The following is a 26,361-nucleotide window of genomic DNA, read 5'->3' as shown; positions in this document are numbered from 1 at the left end:
GTGTGTGATGGGACGGTGCGGAGGGAGCTTCACCCTGTGTCTGACCCCGGGAGTGTGTGATGGACGGTGTGGAGGGAGCTTCACCCTGTGTGTGACGGGACGGTGTGGAGGGAGCTTCACTCTGTGTCTGACCCCGGGAGTGTGTGACGGGACGGTGTAGAGGGAGCTTCACTCTGTGTCTGAATCCCATGTTCTCTCTCTCAGGGAGAACTACCTGTTCGTCTGCTCCTGTCCAAAGTGCGTGGCTCAGGCCGATGACCCAGACTTGACCTCGGAGGAAGAGGAGGAGGTGGAGGGTGAGGCAGAGAGCGCGGAGCTCGAGGATGAGATGACGGATGTTTAGAGCAGTCGGAGTCCGGGGGGAGGACTGTGGCTGAGCACCTCTGTGTCACTAATGCAATAACCACACTGAGACATCCATTACATGCTCACGAACCCGCGCGCGAGGCACTCGGTCCACCTCACCGGCAGGCTGGTCACTTAATCAGGCCAGTCTCTGAGTGAGTGGGAAAGGATTTGGGGGAAAATGGGAGGGAGGAGTGGGGGGAGGGGTGCTGGTTCCACAGAGGGTGTCTGCCCCCTCTCCCCGCTCCTGCTGTGGAGGGCGTGGTTCCTAACGCCCCACATGGCAACGCAGGGAAGTCACGATCACTGTGTGCTCCAGGGCTTTCTCCTGATGGTCCCCCTTGGCATTGCAGTGGTGGTTTTGCAAGGGCAGTGGACGAGGCAGGCGGTATGCAAAGGCAGCTCTCGCTGCAATCTCAGTCAACTGACCCCGACGGCAGCACCCGGTGTGGCCCACGGGAAAGGTGGGGCCTGGGGCCAGCACCTGGGGGGAGCTTGGGTGCTGGGGTTATGGTGAAGTCCATGTCCCACGGCTCATGGGGCGGAGGGAGTCAGCTTCTCGAGCTGGGTAGGAACGGATGGTGTCTGCTGTCGGGCAAGGGACTGGCTTTTTGTGGAACATTCATTCTCAGTCTAACTGCTGGGAAATCATGTGAAACATTTCAACTCGGCAACTGTGTGTTTGTGTGAGATACGGTGTGTGTGTCTCTGTGAGAGAGAGGTGTGTGTGTGTCTGTGTGAGAGATATGGGGGGTGTGTGTCTGTGTGTGTGAGAGAGAGAGAGATGGGGGGTGTGTGTGTCTCTCTCTCTGAGAGGGTGTGTGTGTGTCTGAGAGAGGGTGTGTGTGAGAGACGGGGTGTGTGTGTGTCTGAGAGATACGGTGTTTGTGTGTGAGATACAGGATGTGTGTGTGTCTGTGTGAGAGATACGGGGTGTATGTGTGTGTCTGAGAGATACGGTGTGTGAGAGATATGGGGGGTGTGTGTGTTTCTGTGTGTGCATGAGAGATACGGGGTGTGTGTCTTTGTGTGAAAGATGGGTGTGTGTGTGTGTCTATGTGTGAGATATGGGGTGTCTGTGTCTGGGGGGGGGGTACGGGGTGTGTGTGTGAGATACAGGGTATGTGTGTGTATGTGTGAGAGAAAGATGTGGGGTGTGTGTGTGTGTGATACGATCTGTGTGAGTGTTTGAAGGGATGGTACCAGGAGTGCCCGACACACCTGTCCCCATGGTGAAAGTCACCAGCGTGGCCTGTGAACCACATTTGCATTGCCAGCCAGCCTCGGTGAGATACGTTCAGCCATCGGAACGTGGAGCCAGACCTGGCACTGTCGGGACTGGTTTACACACAGGACAGCGAGAGGTTCCCCACTGACCGGGGTTCCTGCTCCCACAAGGTGCCTGCCAGGGAGCAACTCCTGGGAGGACGAGAGTGAATGGGGAAGCACCTTGAGGCGGCAAAATGCAGGTGTGGGGAGGGAGATGACCCCTCGTGTGATCGCGGACTGCTCACTCCTACTGGACAGTGCGGTGTGGTGACGGTGGAGGGCAGGATTGTGTTGTGGCGTTACCCTTGTGTGGAGCTGGTGTAGGAATCCCACGCCCCAGGAGACAATGAGGCTGGAGAGGACAACAAGGAGAAATAGAATATTTTTTATGTTACAATTAGTGGAGAGAAAAGAGATTCTATATAAACACTTTCCTTTAAAACAGACATCGTTGATTAGTCGGACCATCTCTGGGTCGGTCACACACGAGCTGACAATATCAGCCACTGTCCCAAAGCACTGAGGTGCAACCCAGTTTAAATGTGCTCAATAAAGGGTTTAAGAAATAAATCGGGACTGTGTTCTCTCACTCTCTCTCATCCTCTGACATGTTCAAGCTGCTGATCTTTAACAGGAGGCTGACTGTCAATCAGGCCCTTCGGCCCACTGAGTCTATGCCAACGCATTTACACTGATCCCATCTCATTCTCCCCACATTCCCATCAACTCCCCCAGATTCGGCCCACTCACCCACGCATTGGGAGCGGCCGATTAACCCACCGACCCTGCACGTCGTTTGGACGTGGGCAGAAACCGGAGCACCCAAGGGGAGCCCACGTGGTCACAGGGAGAACGTGCGAACTCCACACAGCGCCAGAGGTTGGGTTCGAACCCGGGTCTCTGGAGCTGTGAGGCAGTGGCTCTACCCGCTGTGTCACCATGCTCCCTGTACCTGCAACCAGTAAATCGTTCCCGAAATCTGTGGGTGAGCACGTTCTGCGCTGTCCCTGATGAGGCCGTCATTGTAACGCGAGGGTATTAATAAACTTACAGATGGGTAAATGGGGTTCAACACAGGTAAATGTCAAGTAATAGTTTTTGGGAGGGAGGTCACTTATGGTGCGGAAGGGACAAGACTGGGTAGTGTACAGGAACACTGGGATCTGGGAGCACAAACACACCAGGAGTTGTGCCGCAGGTTAACAAGGCCACAGAGGAAGCAAACCAAGCGTTCCAGGGATATTTCCAGAGAGAGAGACAGAGAGAAATGCTTGCTACAGAAATACCCAAGGCCATGTGGAGGGTGCAGAGATTTACAAGGATCATTACCAGAAAGGGTGTACCACAAGGACAGAATGAACAGACTGGGTCACAGAGTAACACAGCACACAAACAGGCCCTTTGGCCCAACTCATCTATGCCAACCAAGGTGCCCACCTGAGCTGGGCTCAGTTCCCCGCATTGGGCTCCAATCCCTCTAAATCTTTCTTATCTATGAACCTGTCCAAATGTCTTTTAAACATAACCTCTACCAATTCCTCTGGCAGCTTGTTCCATATCCCCAGCACCCTCTGCCTTGTGTGAAAAAGTTGCCCCTCAGGTCCCCTTTAAATCTTTCCCCTCTCACCATAACCCTGTGCCCTCTAGTTTTAGACTCTCCTACCCCAGGAAAAAGGCTGTGACCTTCCACCCTGTCTATGCCCCTCATGAATGTATAAACCTCTGTAACGTCACCCCTCAGCCTCCAATGATCCAAGGAAGACAGTCCCAGCCTTTCCTTATAACTCAAACCCCTCGTGAATCTTTTCTGCACCTTTTCCAGCTTAAGGACACCCTTCCTATAGCTGGGCGACCAGAACTACACACAACGCTCCAAGTGTGGTCTCACCAACAACTTGTACAGCTGTAACATTTGGGACTTAAAGCTCCCAATTTCTTTCACAGGCACACAGGGCTTGTTCTGACAGCGGAGTGGGATGTCCGACATGACCTCTCCTCCCTGACCCCTCCAAATCAACCTATACCCACCCTCACCACCTAAATAAGTCAATGACTTCCACTCTATCAGGTCCCTTTGCTTTGGAGGAATGGTGGCTTGGTTGTGACCCAATGAGAGCAAGTGAGATAGTGGCCCATTCAGCTCCTTGTGTCTGCTCCACCACTCAACGTCACAGCTGATGCACCTCAGTGCTCCTCTCCTGCACTAAGATGTCCCACACTGCTATCGATCTACATCCTGAACAATGGCTCCACAGTGCCCTCCAGGGCAGAGACCCAAAGGTTCATCACTCTCTGGGTGAAGAAATTTCATCCTGGTCCTGAATGGTCAACCCTTTGTTTTGAGACCTTAATCTCCTTAATACCTCAGTCAAGGGCATTGTCCCTGCATCTACGCCAATGAGCCCTGTAAGAATTCTGTGCATTTCAATGAGATTACTGCTCATTCTTCTAAACACTGGAGCGTTGTCCTAGTCTGTTCAATCCCTCCTTGTGCAGTAAACTTGCCAACGCAGGAGCCCGGCTGGTGAATCTTTGCAGCACGGCTTCTATAGCAAGTCCCTCCTTTTGGAGGTACGGAAGACCAGAACTGGACCCAGTAGTTCAGGTACTGACTCATTAAGGCCCTCTACAGTTTCAGTAAGGTGAGCAAGAGAGATTCCGGGTCTCAACCCAAAACATCAACCGTCCCTCTGCCTCCACAGATGCTGCCTGACCAGCTGAGTTTGTCCAGCATTTTTTTTAAGCTACAATTTCAGAAAGACTTCCTGACTCCTTTTCAGAATTAAGGCTAACCCACTATTTGCTCTCCTACTCAGTGACTGTGTACCAGCACACCAGACCCCTTTGAACGTCAACACTACCCAATCTCTCGCCATTTAACAAATACTCTGCTGTTTTGTGTTCACTATAAAGGCAGACCTCTCATTTTTCTGCCTGATATTTCATCTGCCCACGTTCTCCCCCACTCAGCATGTCCACATCCCCCAAAGCCTCTTTACGCCCTGCTCCCCACTCACAATCCCACAGTTTTGTCAGCAAACATAACGTTTGGTAACCTTGGACGAATCAATGATACAGATTGTGACTCGTTGGGTCCAAGCACCAATCCCCCGGTAACCAGCCTATCAATTCCCACTCATTGCTTTCTGTCTGATGACCAATTCTCAATCCACATCAGTAGATCACCCCAACTCCATGTGCTTTGTCCTTACTGACTAACCAACCTCCCTTGTGGGGCCTTTTGAAAACCTGGACATCCAAATACATCCTCTGGTTCCCCGTCTCTGTTCTGCAAGTCCCATCCTCAAGGACTCCAGCAGATTAATCAAATGAGATTCTCCATTGTGACTGCTCAGTCCTACTATCCTTTTCAAGATGTTCTGTTCTGTTCCAATCCAGTGACCCTGCTCCTCGCTCACTCTGAGACCCATTTTGTTCTGCTGTAAACAAGGAGACTAGAACATGAACCCCAAATGAAGTCTCGCCAAATGTTATTTTCAGGGGTTGTGTGAATCACAGGCAAAGCTACCTCTTATTGGTGCCTAAACTGTGTGCCTTACTGGGCTACTTTGGAGACTTTATTTTACAGATCAGCCTCATTACTGTGGGTCCCAACTCACACTGAAGTCAGATGGGGTCAAGACAGAAGATTTGTTCTCCTGATGCCACCAGTAGACCAGATGAGCTTTCAATGATGATCTGACTAAAGCTGGTGACCATTCCCAAAACTGACTTTTTATTCCAGATTTATTTGTTAACTCTATTTAATGAGTTCAGTTTAGTTTCATAGGTGCAATGAAATTCCTTGCTTGTGTTAAGATTAACTTCCTCATCTGTCGTGGATTTGAACCACGCACCATGGAAACAGGCCCTTTGGCCCACCGAGTCTGTGCCAACCCTCGTCCATCCATTCACACTGATCCCACTTTATTCTTCCCACACTCCCATCAACTCCCCCCAGATTCTACCCCTCAACTACACGCCAGGGGGCAATTTACAGCGGCCAATTAACCTACCGATCCACACATTGTTGGGATGTGGGAGGAAACTGAAGCACCCGGGGGAAACACACACGGTCAAAGGGAGAGCGTGCAAACTCCACACAGACGGAGGCGGAGGGCAGGATCAAACCTGGGTCGCTGGAAATTAAGGAAGTGGCTCTTCCCGCTGTGCCACTGTGGCTCCAGAGCTGCCAATTACTATTTCAGGGGCTCACCGTTAGGCTACAGAACCCACGTGAGCAGGGATAGTCAGCCACGGTTCCTGCCCCAGTTCCTCCTGGTCACAGGACAGAAGGGCCCAGATGCTGACCCCTGGGTCAGAGCAACCTCCACTGAGGATCGGGCAACAGGTCTACCCCGGAACCTGCGGGAGAGGCTGAGTGGGGAACAAACTGCTTAGGAGCTGAAACTGAAGGAAGGATTCAAATAAAACATCAAACCACAAGTATCACAAGGTGTTTGTTCGAGCCGGTTCTTCAGGCGCCGCCTCTTCACCAGAGAGTCCAGGGCGGCTGCTTCAGGTGGAAGGTCGGGATCCCACTCACGTTCACTGGTATGGAGATGACGGCCCAGGGCAGCCCGTGGACCTCCAGCGATCGGCGGATCATGTACCTGCCCGGCAGAGGGAAAGGAAGGAGGTCAGGCACTGGGATGTGGTGCCTGCCGAGAACCTCTGGCTGGTGGGACTCTGCTCCAACTGCAGCCCAACGTTTCAACCTCACACGGGGAAGGGCTTCACGCTGGGGAGGGGGAGGGAAGGGCGTCACGCAAGGGGGAGTGTTAGAATTGGAATTGGTTTATTTCGTGTGCGTGCCATCCAGACAGATCATTCCAAACAATCCGGGCAGGACATGTCTTACAAACTTGATCGAGCTTTTTGAGGAGGTGATGAAGATGATTGATGAGGGCAAGGCAGTGGACGTCGTCTACAGAGACGCAAGAGGTTCCGCAGACGCTGGAATCCGGAGCGACGCACAAAATGCTGGAGGAACTCAGCGGGTCAGGCAGCGTCCGTGGAGGGAAATGAACAGTCGACGTTTGGGGTCGAGACCCTTCACCAGGACTGGAAAGGAAGAGGGAAGAAGCCAGAATAAGGTGGGGGGAGGGGGAGGAGCACACGCAGGCAGGTGATGGGCGAGTCCAGGTGAGGGGAGGCAAGGTAGGAGGGTGGGTGGGGAGATGCAAGCTGAGAGGTGGTAGGTAGAAGAGGCAAAGGGCCAGAGGAGGAGGAATCTGGTAGGAGAGGACAGTGCACCGTGGAGTAAAGGGAAGGAGGTGGGAAATAGATGGGCAGCTCATGAGGGTGGGGGAAAGGAAAGGGAATGAGTGAGGGGGGGCCACAGGAACGGGGGAAAACAAAAGGGGGAAAGGGGGGGAAAAAGAGGGGAGGGTTTACCTGAAGTTAGAGAAATTGATATTGAGGCCTCCAGATTGGCGACTACCAAGGCGGAATATGAGGAGCTGTTCCTCCAACCTGTGATGTCTACGTGGCCTTTAATAAGGCATTTAACGAGGTCCCTCATGGTAAACTAATCCAGAAGGTTAAGATGTTGGGATCCACGGTGACCTGGTAGTTTGGATTCAGAACTGACTTGCGCGTAGAGGACAGAGGGTAGTGGTGGAGGGCTGTTATTCTGGCTGGAGGCCCGTGACCAGTGGTGTTCTGCAGGGGTCGGTGCTGGGACCTCTTTGTGATGTATGACTTGGATGAAAACGTGGCTGAGTGAGTTAGTAAGTTGCAGATGTCACAAAGATTGTTGCAGTTGTGGACAGTGTATTGGGCTGTTAAAGGATACAGGGGGATATCGATCAGTTACAGATATGGGCAGAGAGATGGCAGATGGAGTTTAATCTGAACAGGTGTGAGGTGTTGCACTTTGAGAGGTCTAATGGAATGGGAAAGTTACAGTTAATGGCAGGACCCTTAACAGCATTGATGCACAGAGGGATCTTGGGGTCCAAGTCCATAACTCCCTGAAGGCAGCTGCACAGCTGATAGGGTGGTAAAGAAGGCATACGGCATGCTTGCCTTCATTAGCCGAGGCAATGAGTTCAAGAGTCGGGAAGTTATGTTGCAGCTTTATAAAACACTGGTTAATCTGGAGTATTGCATTCAATTCTGGTCGCCCCCCTTGTAGAATAAAGATTTCTCAATCTACCTCACTGTGGCCCTTGCTCCTTCTTGTCTACCTGCACTACACCTTCTCAGTAACACTATGTTGTTTTTTATTCTTCCTTTTCTCAAGATGCACAGGTCGATAGGGTTGTTAAGAAGGTGTATGGTGTGCTGGCCTTCATTAGTCAGGGTATTGAGTTCAAGAGCCGCGAGGTGATGTTGCAGCTCTATAGAACTCTGGTCAGAACACACTTGGAGTATTGTGTTCAGTTCTGGTCACCTCATTATAGGAAGGATGTGGAAGCTTTAGAGAGGGTGCAGAGGATGCTGCCTGGATTGGAGAGCATGTCTTATGAGGATAGGTTGAGCGAGCTCGGGCTTTTCTCTTTGGAGAGAAGGAGGGTGAGAGGTGACTTGATAGAGGTGTACAAGATGATAAGAAGCATAGATCGAGTGGGCAGTCAGAGACTTTTTCCCAGGGTGACAATGGCTAACACAAAGGGGCATAATTTTAAGGTGACTGGAGGAAGGTATAAGGGGGATGTCAGGGGTAGGTTTTTTACACAGAGAGTGGTGGGTGCGTGGAACACACTGCCTGCAGAGGTTGTGGGGGCAGATACATTAGGGACATTTAAGAGACTCTTAGATAGACACATGAATGACAGAGAAATGGAGGGCTATGTGGGAGGGAAGGGTTAGATCGATCTTAGAGCAGGATAAAATGTCAGCACAACATTGTGGGCTGAAGGGCCTGTACTGTGCTGCAGTGTTCTATGTTCTATGAACTAGTCCCATTTGCCTGCATTTGGCCCATATCCCTCTAAACCTTTCCTATCCATGAATTTTAAACGTGGTACTTGTACCCGCCTCTGCAGCTTCTTCTGGCAACTTGTTCCACATACCACCACTATCTGTGTGGAAAACTTGCCCCTCAGGTCTCCTTGTAATCTTTCCCCTTTCACCATAAACCCCATGATCTCTGGTTTTAGACTTCCCCTTCTCTGGAAAAAAGACTGTGACCATCCATGCTATCAATGCCCCTCATGATCTCTATAAACCTCTACAAAGTCACCCCCTCAGCCTCCTTCACTCCAGGGAAAACAGTCCCAACCTATCCTTCACGATTGTGAGGATGGTGTACACAGGCTGATACGCTGGGGCATGTCGACGTGAGGCAAGAGGATGTGCTGGAACTATTGAAAAACATTAGGATAGATAAGTCACCGGGGCCGGACGGGATATATCCAAGGTTATTACGGGAAGTGAGGGAAGAGATTGCTGCACCTTCGGCAATGATCTTTGCATCCTCACTGGCCACAGGAGCAGTGCCAGATGATTGGAGGGTGGCAAATGTTGTTCCTTTGTTTCAGAAAGGGAGTAGGGATAACCCTGGGAATTACAGACCAGTGAGTCTTACTTCAGTGGTGGGCAAATTACTGGAGAAGATTCTTAGAGACAGGATTTATGGGCGTTTGGAGAAGTGTAGGCTGATTAGGGACAGTCAGCATGGCTTTGTGAGGGGCCTCATGAGCCTGATTGAATTCTTTGAGGATGTGACAAAGCACATTGATGAAGGTAGAGCAGTGGATGTGGTGTACATGGATGTTAGTAAGGCGCTTGATAAGGTTCCTCATGGAAGGCTCATTCAGAAAGTCAGGAGGCATGCGATCCAAGGAAACTTGGCTGTGTGGATTCAAAATTGGCTCGCCCATAGAAGACAGAGGGTGGTGGTAGATGGAGTGTATTCTGCCTGGAGGTCGGTGACCAGTGGTGCTCTGCAGGGATCTGTTCTGGGACCCCTGCTCTTTGTGATTTTTATAAATGACTTGGATGAGGGTGTGGAAGGGTGGGTGTTAGTAAGTTTGCTGATGATACAAAGGTTGGTGGTGTTGTGGTATAATGTAGAAGGTTGCTGTAGGTTACAACAGGATATTGATAGGATGCAGAGCTGGGCTGAGAAGTGGCAGATGGAGTTCAACCCGGATAAATGTGAAGTGATACACTTCAGGAGATCGAATTTGAAGGTAGAATACAAGGTTATGGCAGGACTCTTAGCAGTGTGGAGGAACAGAGGGATCTTGGGGTTCCACTTCCATAGATCCCTCAAGGTTGCCACACAGGTCGATAGGGTTGTTAAGGAGGCGTATGGTGTGTTGGCCTTCATTAGTCGGGGTATTGAGTTCAAGAGCCACGAGGTAATGTTGCAGCAGCTAAATAGAACTCTGGTTAGACCACACGGAGTATTATATTCTGTTCTGGATCGCCTCATTATAGGAAGGATGTGGAAGCTTTAGAGAGGGTGCAGAGGAGATTTACCAGGATGCTGCCTGGATTGGAGAGCATGTCTTATGAGGGAGGATAGGTTGAGCCAGCTAGGGCTTTTCTCTTTGGAGAGGAGGAGGATGAGAGGTGACTTGATAGAGGTGCACAAGATGATAAGTGGCATAGATCGAGTGGACAGTCAGAGACTTTTTTCCCCAGGGCGAAAATGGCTAACACGGGGGGGCATAATGTTAAGGTGATTGGAGGAAGATACAAGGGGGATGTCAGAGGTACTTTTTTATTTACACACAGAGAGTGGTGGGTGTGTGGAACACACTGCTGGCAGAGGTTTTGGGGGCAGATACATTAGGGACATTTAAGAGGCTCTTAGATAGACACATGAATGATAGAGAAATGGAGGGCTATGTGGGAGGGAAGGGTAGATAGATCTTAGAGCAGGATAAATGTCGGCACAACATTGTGGGCTGAAGGGCCTGTACTGTGCTGTGGTGTGGTGTTCTATGTTCTATTCAGTCCTGTCCTCATAATTCGAGGCCCCCGTTCCCGGTAAACATCCTTGTGAATCTTCTCAGGGTGTGTCTGGAAGTGAGTGGAGATGTCTGCCCGTGTGTTGGGGAAGAGAGGGTTGACAGTCACAGTCAGGCTGAAGGGTTGAGATTTACAGTCGGACTCACCCGTCCTTCCCCAGGAGGAAGAGAGCAGGAATCTCACTCTCCTGGGATGTCCCATCCTGAACCATGTCGATGTAGGAGTGTCGTTGTCAAATGTGTTGTCTGAGATGATCACTGCCCTGCCACCGTGCTCCTGGATAACCCGGGCTTTGGAGAGGAAGAACAGGCCCTGCAACACACACACACACACACACACACACCATTGGGAATTAGTTTATTATTGCCATGTGTACAGAGATACAGTGAGAAACTTTGTTTTGCATGCCGTCCATACAGATCATTTCATCACATCAGTGCATTGAGGTAGGTACAAGGGAAAACAATAACAGAATGCAGAATAAAGTGTTACAGTTACAGAGAAAGTGCAGTGCAGGCAGACAATAAGGTGCAAGGCCACTAACGAGGTAGATTGCATCTCTATACAACTCTGTTAGCCACATTTAGAGTATTGCGTGCAATTCTGGTCACCTCACTATAGGAAGGATGTCAAGGCTTTAGAGAGGTGCAGAGTAGGTTTACTAGGATGCTGCCTGGATTAGAGGCATGTGCTATCAGGAGAGGCTGGACAAACTTGGGCTCTTTTCTCTGGAGCGGCAGAGGCTGAGGGGTTATCTGTTGGAATGTATAAAATGATGAGGGGCATAGATAGGGTGGACAAGCAATACCTTTTTTCCATTACTGTGCAATCCAATACCAGAGGGCATGCATTTAAGGTGAGGGGGGGTTAGGTTCAGAACAGACATGAGGGGTAAGTTTTTTACTGAGAGGAGGGGTGGATGCCTGGAATGTGTTGCCTGATAGGGTGGTGGAGGCAATCATTGGGGGCTTTTAAGAGGGACTTGGATGGGCACATGAATGAGGGAAAATGGAGGGATGTGGGCATTCTGTAGGTCGGAGGGATTAGCTATGTCGGCACAACATTGTGGGCCGAAGGGCCCTGTTCTGTGCTGTACTGTTCTATCTTCTGTTGTTGAGGTCAAGAATCCATCTAATCGTACTGGGGAACCATTCAATAGTCTTATACAAGCAGGGTAGAAGCTGTCCTTGAGCCTGGTCACAGTCTTTTTTCTGGGGCAGGGGAAGTCTAGAACTACAGGGCATAGGTTTAAGATGAGATAGGAGAAACTTAAAGCAAATCTGAGGGGTGTTTTTCACCCCTGGGGGCGAGCTGCCAGGGAGCACATGGAGACAGAACAGTTACAACATTTTAAAGGCACTTGGACAGTTCTTGGACAGGAGAGGAAGGAGAGGCATGGAGGGATACAGGGCCTAATGCAGGCAAATGGGATTAGCATAGATCAGCATGGACAAGGTGGGCCAAAGGGCCTGTTGCTGTGCTGAATGGTTCTATGACCTGGAGCTGGTATTTCACCCAGACCTCCTCTTAAGGGGGAGACACCAGAGACTGCAGATGCTGGAATCTGGAGCAACACACAAAGTACTGGAGGAACTCAGGCGGGTCGGGCAGCATCTGCAGAGGGAGATGGACAGTCGACCGTTTCGGGTCGAGACCCTTCATCTGCACTGAGCACTCCATCAGCAGTCCCTGATGAAGGGTCTCGACCTGAAACGCCGACTGTCCATTTCCCTCCACGGATGCTGCCCGACCCGCTGAGCTCCTCCAGCGCCTTTGTGTGTGCCTCGTCTGAAGGGAGTGCATTCAGTCTGGGCACAACAGCTCGGGCCTAGAGGGGGCCACACGTTCACTGGAGTCAAACACCTCAGCAGCTCGTCCTCACTCTGTGAGGCTGGATGGAGATCTGGACACCCCTTCCCACTAAAGCTGGCTGAGAAGAAGGACAACTGAAGATGTCACTATTTAATACGATGGGTTCAGTCTGGGTTCAGATGTGTCTGATCGTGGAACTAAGACAACCGACGCAACCCTAATCACTACAGTCTAGCAACACTATGACCACTTTGGTCACTGCACTAAAATACACTTTTTAGTTCTAATTGTGTTCATTCTTGTAAAAATTGTGCATAATTTATATGTGTTTCTCGTGAATGCTGCTTATCTGATGCTCTGTGCCTGTGATGCTGCTGCAAGTAAGTTTTTCATTGCACCTGTGCACACATGTACAATATGACATAACTTGACTTTGACATTTGAATTAAGGAATAGAACAACAAGCCTGAAGTCCCACACCACCAGGTTCAGGAACAGCTACTTTCCTACAACCATCAGGTTCTTGAACCGACCTGCACACAACCCTAACCCTACCTCAGCAACGGGACACTACGGACCACCTCTCACACTGCCATGGACTTGTCTCTGATTCTTTTTTCACTAATATCTCGTTTTGCACGTTTTTTTCTCTTTAACCGTCTTGTATAATTTACGTCCTGTGTGTTGTCTGTACCTACGTGTTTGTGAAGCTGCTGCAAGCATTTCACTGTACCTGTACCTCACCATCCTTGTGCACATGACAATAAACTCAACTTGAACTTGATCAGCACAATCTGCTGGAGGAACTCAGCATCTGTGGGGGGGAAAGGGAATCGTCGACGTTCGGGTCAAACCCCTGCATCAGGACCTGCAGGTGTATAACACTTTAATCAGACCCCACTTGGAGTATTGTGTGCAGTTCTGGTCGCCCCGTTATAGGAAAGAATCTCGACCCGAAACGTCGACAATTCCTTTCCTCCCACAGATGCTGCTCGACCCGCTGAGTCCCTCCAGCAGATGGTGTGTTGCTCCAGTTTCCAGCATCTGCTGTCTCCGGTGTCTCCCCAGCAACGATCTCACTGGACGTCAGAACAAGTTTAAGTGACTGGGGTGCCTGACAGGGAACTACTCCCCGAGGTGTATCTGTTGGCTGTATCTCTGGATGTTGGGAGGTTAACGTACAGCTCAGTGGGGGTGTGGACCACAGCAGTGTTGACGGAGGGTGTAAATACTCACCCTCGCTCAACCAGGGCGATCTGATCCTGGATAAAAGCCCCATTGTTCAAGTCACCACAGGCGTGCGGGGGGTCTGCTGGAACCAAGTAGATTTGCTCGTATCTGGTGTGCTGCAGGGAGAAAGTCACAAAGGTATAAACATCAATTGCAGATGCTGGAAACTGGAGCAACACACAAAATGCTGGAAGAACTTAGTATTGGAAATTATACTCTCATTATAGGAAGGATGTGGAAGCTTTAGAGAGGGTGCAGAGGAGATTTACCAGGAGGCTTTGGAAAGGGTGCAGAAGAGGTTCACCAGAATTAGAGAGTATGAGCTATAAGGAGAGGTTGGACAAACTTGGTTTGTTTTCTTTGGAGCAACAGAGGCTGAGGGGAGACTGATAGAGATTGATATGATTATTGAGAAGCATAGATAGAGTAGACAGCCGGTATCTTTTTTCCAGGGTCATAAGATCTAATACCAGGGGGCATGCATTTAAGGTGAGAGGGGAGGTGTGTGGGGCAGGTTTTTTATTTTTACACAGAGAGTGGTGGGCACCTGGAATGTGCTGCCAGGGGGGGGGTGGAGGCAGATACGATAGAGGGGTTTAAGAGGCTCTTAGACAGGCACATGGATGTGCAGAGAATGGAGGGATGTGGACCCTGTGCAGGCAGAAGGGATTAGTTTAGTTAGGTGTTTAATTACTAGTTTAATTAGTTCAGTGTAACATCATGGGTGTGAAGGGCCTGTTCCTGTGCCGTACTGTTTGAGTGTTGTGTTAATTTAACGTTTTGTCCTCGTCTTGTAATGTTCTGTGCTACTGCTGCAAAATGCTAATTTTCATGGCATTTATACCCTGTGTGCCTGTGACAACAATGAACAAAATAAATGGCACAGAGGGCTGGCACGGTAGTGCAGCGGTTAGCGTGACGCTATTACACCGCCAGCGACCTGGGTTCAGTTCCTGCCGCTGTCTGTAAGGAGTTTGTACGTTCTCCCCATGTCTGCGTGGGTTTCCTCCGGGTGCTCCGGTTTCCTCCCACATTCCAACGATGTACGGGTTAGGAAGTTGTGGGCGTGCTATGTTGGCGCCGGAAGCACGGCGCACACTTGCGGCTGCCCCCAGAACACTCTACGCAAGGATGCATTTCACTGTGTGTTTCGATGTACATGTGGCTATAAAAGAAATTCTTATCCTATCCATGGTCTGCTTGTGGCCACAAAACGCCTGCTGGAGCTGGAAGAGCCGCAGGCCTCATTTATTGACACTAGAAGGGGCACTGCCCCACTGCTCTTTGTTGGCCCCTGAAGATTCAAGCCGAATACCACAGGACTCCACGCACCAACAACAACTTGCATCTTCTGTCAGGGGGCGCCCACTCTTGGAAATCTCTTCCCCTAAAGGGGCGTTGGAAGCAGGACTCTTTGTTTGTGTCCAAGGCAGAAGTAGATTGAGGCTCAATAACTAAAAGAGTGAGAGATGACTGTGGTAGACAGGAATGAGGTTACAATGGCAGAGCAGGCTTGAGGGCAAAATGGCTCTTGTTCCTAGCCCTTACGTTTAGAGTCACAGAGCAATACAGCACAGATACAGGCCACTTTGGCCCAACCAGCCCATTGCCGACCACCGTGCCCACCCCAGCTAGTCCCAATTTCCTGCATTCGGCCCATATCCCTCCAAGCCCCATCCCTCCAGGTACCTATCCAAGTGCTTCTTAAATGACACTGTTGTCCCTGCCTCACCCACTTCCCCTGGCAGCTCGTCCCATATACCCACCACCCTCTGTGGAAAAATTGCCCCTCAGGTTCCCTTTAAATCTTTCCCCTCTCACCCTAAACCTCTGCCCCCTAGTTTGGACTCCCCCTACCCTGGGGAAAAGACTGTTACCGTCCACCTTATCTATGCCTCTCATAATTTAAAACACTTCTATAAGGTCGCCCCTCATTCTCCTACGTCCAAGGAATAAAGACCCAGCCTGGCCAACCTCTCCCTATAACTCAGGCCCTCGAGTCCTGGCACACATCCTGATTCTTTCCAGTTTAACCACATCTTTCCTATAACAGGGCGACCAAACCTGTACACAGTGCTCCCGAGTGCAGCCTCACCAACGACTTGTACAACGGCAACATAACGTACCAGCTCCTGTACTCAATGCCCTGACTGATGAAGGCCAGTATGCCAAACGCCTTCTTCACCGCCCCCGTCTACCTTGTGACACTGCGTTGCATGTGTTTATGCAACACCACCAGCACATTAATGACCCAAGACCCCTCTCTGGAGCACTGCAAAATAAAATCTGACTGAACCACAGCAAGCGGAGATTGAAAAGACACCTTGAATGATATTGCAGTTGTACAAGTTGGTGAGGCCACACTTGAATATTGTGTTCAGTTTTGGTCACCCTGCTATAGGAAAGATGCCATTCAGCTGGAAAGAGTGCAGAGGAGGTTTACGAGGACGTTGCTGGGACTCGAGGGACTGAGTTATGGAGAAAGGTTGAGCAGGTTGGGAATTTTTCCATTGGAGCATAGGAGACTGAAGGGTGATCTTACAGAGGTGTTTCAAGTCATGAGGGGCATACATAGAGTGAATGTACTCAGTCTTGTTCCCAGGGTTAGGGAATCAAGAACTAGAAGGGAGAGATAGGAGCCTGAGGGGCAACTTTTTCACCCAGAGGGTGGTGAGTTTATGGAATGAGCTGCCAGAGGAAGTGGTTGAGGCATAGAAATAAGACCATAAGATGTAGGAGCGGAATTAGGCCATTCAGCCCATCAAGTCTGCTCTGCCATTCGATCATGGCGGATCTTTATTCTGACCGCATTCTTCTGCCTTCTCCCCAGAACCCTTAACCCCCTTACCAATCAAGAACCTCTCAATCTCTGCCTTAAATACACTCAACGGCTTGGCCTCCACAGCCCTCTGTGGCAATGAATTCCACAGATTCACCACCCTCTGGCTGAAGAAATTCCTCCTCATCTCTGTTTTAAAGGGACGTCCCTTTATTCTGAGGCTGTGCCCTCGGATCCTGGACTCTCTCACTGACGGAAACATCCTCTCCATGTCCGCTCTATCCAGGCCTTTCAGTATCCAGAAGGTTTCTATGAGATCCCCCCTCATCCTTCTGAACTTCATCAAATGCTCCTCACAGGTTAACCCTTTCACCGCCAGGATCATTCTTACGAACCTCCTCTGGACCCTTTCCAGGACCAGCACATCATTCCTTAGATATGGGGACCAAAACTGCTCACAATGTTCCAAATGTGGGCTGACCAATGCCTTATAAAGCCTCAGCATTACTTCCTTGCTTTTATGTTCTAGCTTGCTTTTAAGTTCCTGGGAGTGAACATCACCAACTGCCTGTCCCGGTCAAATCACGTAGATGCCACGGCCAAGAAAGCTCACCAGCGCCTCTACTCCCTCAGGAGGCCAAAGAAATTCGGTTTGTCCCTTTTGACTTTCACCAACTTTTACCGATGCACCATAGAAAGCATCCCATCTGGATGTATCACAGCTTGATATGGCAACTGCTCTGCCTAGGACCGCAAGAAACTGCAGAGAGTTGTGGACACAGCCCAGCGCATCATGGACACCAGCCTCCCCTCCTTGGACTCTGTCTTTACCTCTCGCCGTCTTGGTGAAGCAGCCAGCATAATCAAAGACCCCACCCACCTGGGACATTCCCTCTTCCATCGGGTAGAAGATACAGGAGCCTGAGGGCATGTACCACCAGACTTAAGGACAGCTTCTACCCCACTGTGATAAAACTATTGGACGGTTCCCTTATACGATAAGAAGGACTCTGACCTCAGGATCTACCTTGTTGTGACTTTGCACCTTATTGCACTGCACTTTCTCTGTAGCTGTGACACTTTACTCTGTACTGTTATTGTTTTTACCTGTACTACATCAATGCACTCTGTACTAACTCAATGTAACTGCACTGCGTAATGAATTGACCTGTACGATCGGTATGCAAGACAAGTTTTTCACTGTACCTCAGTACAAGTGACAATAATAAACCAATACCAACAGTTCTCTCAAAATGAATGCCAATGTTGCAAAGTCAACTGAGTACTTTGCAAACCACTTGTTGTCTGTTGCTCTTGTGACCTTTACAACCACTGGGTTGCCTGAGAACTGCTGGAGGAATAGCTGAGGTTGGAGAATAGCCACCGTATTATGGTACATACGGACCCTTGTCCGGAGAATTCATGAAACACCACCCAACAATTTGAGAAGCAGAATAAATTTGCTCTCACTGAATTGATGTGTGAAATATTTAAACACAAAACTTATTCTAGTTTCAACTGGCGCTGGAGAAGATGATGCAGCTTCACGTTACGGAAAATCGCGACACAGACCGCTTTCTCCGGAACGCAACCCTACTGTCATGTGGGGGTCACCTGTACTTACAAAAATGCCACCAAAGTCTTTGCCAGGTGTGTCTGAAAGATGTAGCGAATGTCTGCGGGGCTCAGGACTTGGAAATATAAATATTCATTGACTCCCAAACCTGTATTGAGGATTAAAAGTAACAACAAGACATCATGGGCAAGAAAAAAAATGTTAGCTGGCTCAACTGCCCACCTCCAGGAGGCTAAAGAAATTCAGCATGTCCCCTTTGACACTCACCAACTTTATCGATGCACCCTAGAAAGCATCCTATCTGGATGCATCACGGCTTGGTACAGCAACTGTTCTGCCCAGGACTGCAAGAAGCTGCAGAGAGTTGCGGACCACAGCCCAGCACATCACGGACACCAGCCTCCCCTCCATGGACTCTGTCTACACTTCTTGCTGCCTCGGTAAAGCAGCCAAAGACCCCACCCACCCGGGGCATTCTCTCTTCTCCCCCCTCCCATCTGGCAGAAGATACAAAAGCCTGAAAGCACGTACCACCAGGCTCAAGGACAGCTTCTATCCCGCTGTTATAAGACTATTGAACGGTTCCCTTATACGATGAGATGGACTCTTGACCTCACAATCTACCTCGTTATGACTTTAAGGTGCAAAGTCTGCCTGCACTGCACTTTCTCTGTAGCTTTGACACTTTATTGGTGTTGGTTTATTATTGTCACTTGTACCGAGGTCCAGTGAAAAACTTGTCTTACATACCAATCATACAGGTCAATTCATTACACAGTGCAGTCACATTGAGTTAGTACAAAGTGCATTGATGTAGTACAAGTAAAAACAGTAACAGTACAGAGTAAAGTGTCACAGCTACAGAGAAAGTGCAGTGCAATAAGATGCGAGGTCACAACAAGGTAGATCGTGAGGTCATAGTCCATCTCATTGTAAAAGGGAACCGTTCAATAGTCTTATCACAGTTGGGTAGAAGCTGTCCTTGAGTCTGGTGGTACGTGCCCTCAGGCTCCTGTATCTTCTACCTGATGGAAGAGGAGAGAAGAGAGAATGTCCCGGGTGGGTGGGGTCTTTGATTATGCTGGCTGCTACACCAAGACAGCGAGAGGTAAAGACAGAGTCTGCATTCTGTTATTGTTTTCCCTTGTACTACCTCGATGTATTGATGTGAAGAATGATCTGTATGGATGGGATGCAAAACAAAGTTTTTTCACTGTACCTCGGTACACGTGACAATAATAAACCAATTTACCAATCAATGAGAGTGGGCGGGGATAAACCAGAACAACAGATAGTCTGCTGGAGGAACTCAGTGCTCAGTGGGTTGAGCAGCATCTGTGGGGGGAAGCAGTTGACGTTTTGGGTTGAAACCCTGGATGGGTGGTTCCCCCCCCACCCCCCAGAGCGTAGGAGTCTCCAGAACATGTGGCTGGCTGGTGCACTGGGTGCCGAGTCCTCTGTCTCCAGGGGGACTGCATCTGGTGGGGCAGAGATTACATTGTGGACGGATGGTGTGTTGCGTCCAAGGACCCGGGTCTGTCACCATACAACATAGAACACAGAACAGGCCCTTCGGCCCACCATGTCTGTGCCGAACACAATACCAATTAAACTAAATTCCCTTCTGCCTGCACATGGTCTATATCCCTCCATTCCCTGCATATTCATGTGTCTAAAACCTCTTAAACACCACTATCAGGCACAGTTTGTGTAGCAGTTAGCGGTAACGCTTTACAGCGCCAGTGAAACAGGTTCAATTCCACCCACTGCCTGTAAGGAGTTTGTACGTTCTCCCCGTGTCTGCGTGGGTTTTCCTCCGGGTGCTCTGGGTTCCTCCCACATTCCAAAGACGTACGGGTTAGGAAGTTGTGGACATACTATGTTGGCGCCAGAAGTGTGGCGACACTTGTGGGCTGCCCCCAGAACACTCTATGCAAAAGATGCATTTCACTGTGTGTTTCAATGTACATGTGACGAATAAAGATCTCATCTCACCTTATTGTATCTGCCTCCACCCCCACCCTGGCAGCCTGTTCCAGGCACCCACCACTCTCTGTGTGAAAAAAAAACTTGCCCCCGCACATTTCCTTTAAATGTTTCCCCTCTCGCCTTAGATGCATATCCTCTATATTTGACATTTCTACACCGGGTAAAGACTCTATCTCCCCTATCTATACCTCTCATAATTTTACAAACTTCTATCAGATCCATGCTAAGCCTCCTCGCACTCTTCCTTACTGTGATCGTACTGAGATGAGTGGTGTTTAAATGTGTCAAACGTGAAACAGCTGTACAGATGATGTGTTTCCCTAGAGCGTAGGAGGCTTGTATTGGCTTATTATTGTCTCTTGTACCGAGGTAGTGAAAGACTTGTCTTGCATATCGATCATACAGATCAATTCATTACAATTCAGCGCATTGAGGTAGTACAGGGTAAAAACAATAACAGAATACAGAATAAAGTGGCACAGCTACAGGGAAGTGCATTGCAGGTAGACAATAAGGTGCGAGGTCATCTTCTGAGGGTGACTTTAAAGGTTTATAAAATCATGAAGGGTGTAGATAGGGTAGGGGAGTCCAAAACTGGAGGGCATGGTTTAAATGAGAGGAGAACGATTTAAAATGGACCTGAGGGACAACTTTTTCCACACAAAGGGTGGTGAGTGTGTGGAACGAGCTGCCAGAGGAAGTGGTTGAGGCAGGTACAATCACACAATTTAAAAGACATTTGGACAGGTACATGGATAGGAAGGGTTTAGAAGGATATGGACCAAACACAGGCAAATAGAACCAGCTCAGGTAGGCACCTTGGTTGAGATGGACAAGTTGGACTGAAGGGCCTGTTTCCATGCTGTGTGACCCTATGATTCAAAAGAATTGGGTGCTTTTTGATCCCATATATCTTCTGCCTGGTTTCCAGCACTGGGTCTTAGAGTCACACAGCACAGAAACAGGCCCCTTGGACCGACAGCTACTCCCATCAGGGTCTTGTAGAAGAGATACGAGGCATTAGGTCATAGCCCAGATTAACCAGGCTCCATTGTACTGAACTGGCTCTTCCTGTGCTCTGGTGACCATCCCCCCCTCGACTAAATGCTCAGATCCCTGGAGAAAGGGAATGAAACCCACCACCAGTGTCAAGTGAAAGGGCAGGGCTAGACTGAGTGGTCTGTCCGCCATCTCAGCACGATAGAAGGCGAGTACCATCCAAGCAAGACTGTCACTGAATGCAATTTCCAACAGAGCTCCTTCAGGACTGGCCACACCTGTCAGATTTACCAATGTGAATCTGCAACCGGTGTCCACTGAAGCAGTGAAATCTCACTCCCGCCAGCTGTTCAAAGCCTCTCATGCAATAAAGGTAGCGGGCTGCACTAACTCACCTGCAGCTGCCAGTACCTGCAGGAGCAGCACCAGAGCCGACACTGCGGGGCACACAGGCGACCACATCATCTGTCCTTCAGCACCTGTCAATCAGCCGCCGAACTCCCGGGATCGGCAGGAAGAGGGTCTCGCTTCTCATTGGATAAATGCTCGCCGTCCGCATTTTCTATTGGATAATTCGCCTGCCACTCAGTACCGGACTGGCCCGCCTTCGCTTCACCTCATTGGGCAGGTCCAAGGAGGACGCTTCTCTTTGGTCGCCAAGCTGTCAATTACTTACTCTCCGCCCCGGGTCAGGTTGGCCGAATTGATCCATTACCAGACTCAGGATTGGCCAGAAATGCTGCCTGTAATGAACAATAAAAGCATAAAATGCTGCAAAAACCCCGCAGGGCAGGCAGGATCTATGCAAAGACAAACAGTTATTGTTTCCCTACAGTTTATTGTCATATACACCAGGGTGCAATGAAATTCCCTGCTCGCATGAAGCTCACAGAGTGAACAGGACACATGTCAATAATAAATACAGCGACGAGCGCAAAACAGCGAATGGTGCAAAGTATAGCAGTGCAAACTGAGGGAGTGCAAAAATAAATGCTAAAGTCGAGTTTATTGTCATATGCACAAGTGCATATCTCACCAACTTTTACCAATGCACCATAGAAAGCATCCTATCTGGATGTATCACGGCTTGGTATGGCAACTGCTCTGCCCAGGACCACAAGAAACTGCAGAGAGTTGTGGACACAGCCCAGCGCATCACGGACACTAGACTCCCCTCCATGGTCTCTGTCTTTACCTCTCGTTGTCTTGGTGAAGCAGCCAGCATAATCAAAGATCCCACCCACCCGGGACATTCTCTCTTCTCTCCTCTTCCATCGGGTAGAAGGTACAGGAGCCTGAGGGCATGTACCACCAGCTTCTACCCCACTGTGATAAGACTATTGAACGGTTCCCTTATACAATGAGATGGAGTCTTGACCTCACGATCTACCTTGTTGTGACCTTATTGCACTGCACTTTCTCTGCAGCTGTGACACTTTACTCTGTACTGTTATTGTTTTACCTGTACTACATCAATGCACTCTGTACTAACCCAATGTAACTGCGCTGTGTAATGAATTGATCTGTATGCTTGGTTTGTAAGACTTTTCACTGTACCTGTGATTTTTATAAATGACCTGGATGAGGAAGTGGAGGGGTGGGTTAGTAAGTTTGCGGATGGCACAAAAGTTGGGGGTGTTGTGGATAGTTTGAAGGGCTGTCAGAGGTTACAGAGGGATATAGATAGGATGCAGAGTTGGGCTGAGAAGTGACAGATGCAGTTCAACCCAGATAAGTGTGAAGTGGTTCATTTTGGTAGGTCAAATATGTTAGCGGAATATAGTCTTAATGGTAGGACTCTTGGCAGTGTGGAGGATCAGAGGGATCTTGGGGTCCGAGTCCATAGGACGCTTAAAGCGGCCTGCGCAGGTTGACTCTGTGGTTAAGAAGGCATATGGTGTATTGTCCTTCATCAATCGGGGAATTGAATTTAGGAGCCAGGAGGTATTGTTGCGGCTATATAGGTCCCTGGTCAGACCCCACTTGGAGTACTGTGCTCAGTTCTGGTTGCCTCACTACAGGAAAGATGTGGAAGCCATGGAGAGGGTGCAGAGGAGATTTACAAGGATGCTGCATGGGATGCGGAGCATGCCTTATGAAAGCAGGTTGAGGGAACTCGGCCTTTTCACCTTGGAGTGATGGAGGATGAGGGAGGACCTGATTGAGGTGTATAAGATGATGAGAGGTATTGATAGGGTAGATAGTCAGAGGCTTTTCCCCAGGGCTGAATTGGTGGCCACAAGAGGACATAGGTTTAAGGTGCTGGGGTGTAGGTATAGAGGAGATGTCAGGGGTAAGTTTTTTACTCAGAGAGTGGTGAGTGTGTGGAATGGGCTGCCGGCAACGGTGGTGGAGGCGGATACGATAGGTTCTTTCAAGAGACTGTTGGATAGGTACATGGAGCTGAGTAAAATAGAGGCTATGGGTAAGCCTAGTAATTTCTAGGGTAGGGACATGTTCAGCACAGCTTTGTGGGCCAAAGGGCCTGAATTGTGCTGTAATTGTTCTATGTTCTATGTTCTAAGTGACAATAATAAACCAATACCAATACATGCACAGGTGCAATGAAAAACTTACCTGCAGCAGCATCACAGGCACAGAGCATCAGATAAGCAGCGTTCACAAGAAAAACATAAACATAAATTATGCACAATTTTCACAGGAAAGAACACAATTAGAACAAATAAACACAAAGTCCATTTTAGTGCAACGTGATAAAAGTGCTCAAGTTTCAAATTGGTAAATTGGTTTATTATTGTCACATGTACCTAACTTTGTTTTGCATGCCATCCATACATTCATTTCATCACATCAGTGCATTGAGGTAGTACAAGGGAAAACAATAACAGAATGCAGAATAAAGTGTTACAGTTACAGAGAAAGTGCAGTGCAGGCAGACAATAAAGTGTAAGGTCATAACAAGGTAGATTGTGAGGTCAAGAGTCCATCTTATCATAGAGTCACAGAGCAATACAGCACGGATACAGGCCCTTCGGCCCAACCAGTCCATGCTGACCACGGTGCCCACCCAGCTAGTCCCAATTTCCTGTGTTCGGCCCATATCCCTCCAAGCCCTGCCCCTCCATGTACCTGTCCAAGTGCTTCTTAAATAATACTGTTGTACCTGCCTCACCCACTTCCTCTGGCAGCTGGGATAAATGGGGTAAAGTAACATCTCCTCCTCGCGCACCTCAAGGATGCGTGCTTAGCCCACTGCTCTACTCTCTCTACACTCATGGCTGTGTGGCTAGGCACAGCTCAAACGCCATCTATAAATTTGTTGGCAGAATCTCAGATGGCGATGAGGAGGCGTACAGGAGTGAGATAGGTCGGCTGGGTGAGTAGTGTCACAACAACAACCTCACACTCAACGTCAGCAAGATTGTGGACTTCAGGAAGGGGAGATTGGGAGAACACACACCAGTCCTCATTGAGGGGTCAGCGGTGGAAAGGGTGAGCAGCTTCACATTCCTGGGCATCAACATCTCAGAGGATCTATCCTGGGTCCAACACATTGATGCAATCATAAAGAAGGCACACCAGTGGCTCTACTTCATTAGGAGTTTGAGGAGATTTGGTATGTAACAAAGACTCTTGCAAATTTCAACAGATGTACGGTGGAGGGCATTCTGACTGGTTGTATCACCACCTGGCACGGAGGTTCCAATGTGCAGGATCAAAGAGGCTGCAGAGGTTTATAGACTCAGCCAGCTCCATCACGAGCACAACAGGTTTAATGTGCTGGGGAGTAGGTACAGAGGAGATGTCGGGGGTAAGTTTTTTACTCAGAGAGTGGTGAGTGTGGTGGAATGGGCTGCCGGAAACGGTGGTGGAGGCGGATACAATAGGGTCTTTAAGAGACTTTTGGATAGGAATATGGAGCTTAGAAAAATAGAGGGCTATGGGTAAACCTAGTAATTTCTAAGGTAGGGACATGTTCGGCACAACTTTGTGGGCTGAAGGGCCTTTATTGTGCTGTAGGTTTTCTATGTTTCTGTTTCTAACCCTCCCTGCCATTGAGGACATCTTCAAGAGGCGGTGCCTCAAGAAGGCGGCATCCATCATTCAGGACCCTAAACACCCGGGATACCCCCTCTTCTCATCGGTGAGGAGGTACAGGAGCCTGAAGACCCACACTCAACATTTCAGGAACAGCTTCTTCCCCTCCGCCATCAGATTTCTGAATGGTCCACGAACCCATGAACACTGCCTCGTTATTCCTCGTTTGCGCTTTTTATTTATTTTTGTAACTTATAGTCATTTTTATGCCTTTATGTCTTGCACTGTACTGCTGCCACAACACAACACATTTCACATCATATGTCACTGATAATAAACCTGATTTTAGTCTGATTCTGAAACAGGAAGGCTGATGGAAGGTTGGCCTTTGTGGCGAGAGGTGTAGGGTACAAAATCAGGGAAGTTTGATGCAACTTTACAGGGCACCTGGAGTACTGAGTACAGTTCTGGTCTCTGGATTTAAGGAAACTGTACTGGAAATGGGGAATGTATTCTGGCCAAGAGGGAATGGGTCTCTGGACAATAAAGAATCAACTGCTCTTGCATTGGAGGCAGTGAAGTGAAGGCTCAGTAGATGACAGTGGCTGACGTATAAAGAAAGTTTGAGCAGGTTGGGCTTATACACGGTAGTGTAGCAGTTAGCATAAAGCTATTACAGTGCCAGCAACCCAGGTTCAATTCCAGCAGCTGTCTGTAAAGAGTTTGTACATTCTCTCCATGTCTGAGTGGGTTTCCTCCGGGTGCTCCGGTTTCCTCCCACATTCCAAAGACGTACGGGTTAGGAAGTTGTGGGCATGCTATGTTGGCACCGGAAGCGTGGCGACACTTGCGGGCTGCCCCCGTCTACGCAAAAGAGGCATTTCACTGTGTGTTTCGATGTACATGTCACTAATAAAGATATCTCATCTTTTCTTATACAGATTGGAGTTTGGAAGGATGTGAGGTGATCTTATTGAAACATTATAAGGTTCTGAGGGGGATTGACACAGTGGAAGCTGAGAGGATGTTTCCCCTAGTGGAGGGTGTCGAGAACCAAGGGGCATCATCCAATTATGATGATTGAGGAGGAATTTCTTCTCTCAGAGATTCATGAATCTCTGGAACTTTCTACTTCAGAGAGCTATGGTGGTGAACTAATTATTCATTTTTGTAATTTACATCTTTGCACTGTACTGCTACCGCAAAAACAACTAATTTCATGTCATATGTCAGTGATAATAAATTTGCACTACAAAGGACTTTGTTTTGTTCTAATTGTGTTCTTTCTTGCAAAAATTGTGTATAATTTATGTTTAATTTATGCTTTTCTTGTGAATGCTGCTTATATAACATTATGTACCTATGATGGCACTGCAAGTAAGTTTTCACTGCACCTTATTGCACTGCACTTTCTCTGTAGCTGTGACACTTTACT

The 26,361-nt window shown here is 49.0% G+C and overlaps 2 protein-coding genes across 3 annotated transcripts in view; one reads left to right on the top strand and one right to left on the bottom strand.

Moving 5' to 3' along the window:
* The window catches only part of smyd5 (SMYD family member 5), a 30,878-nt gene extending 24,837 nt beyond the window's left edge, over nucleotides 1-6,041 (top strand). Inside the window, exon 13 of one of the 2 annotated variants that reach the window (XM_052038604.1) lies at nucleotides 205-6,041. In XM_052038604.1, the coding sequence (XP_051894564.1) occupies nucleotides 205-343 (139 nt within the window). In that variant the 3' untranslated portion in view covers nucleotides 344-6,041. The remainder of the gene's footprint in view (nucleotides 1-204) is intronic. The other variant, XM_052038598.1, reaches the window with a different exon arrangement.
* On the bottom strand, nucleotides 1,986-21,389 carry LOC127580002 (protease-associated domain-containing protein 1-like). The gene is given in 7 exon segments (XM_052033127.1): nucleotides 1,986-6,227; nucleotides 10,689-10,764; nucleotides 10,767-10,854; nucleotides 13,587-13,700; nucleotides 17,988-18,019; nucleotides 18,022-18,087; nucleotides 21,323-21,389. Coding segments are annotated over 7 exon segments (564 nt in total). The 3' UTR covers nucleotides 1,986-6,106.
* Between the last annotated feature and the right edge of the window lie 4,972 nt (nucleotides 21,390-26,361).

Source organism: Pristis pectinata, chromosome 2 (genome assembly GCF_009764475.1).
Source record: "Pristis pectinata isolate sPriPec2 chromosome 2, sPriPec2.1.pri, whole genome shotgun sequence".
NCBI lineage: Eukaryota > Metazoa > Chordata > Chondrichthyes > Rhinopristiformes > Pristidae > Pristis > Pristis pectinata.
The sequence above is the reverse complement of the archived record's forward strand: the minus strand, read 5'-3'. Positions and strand labels throughout refer to the sequence as shown.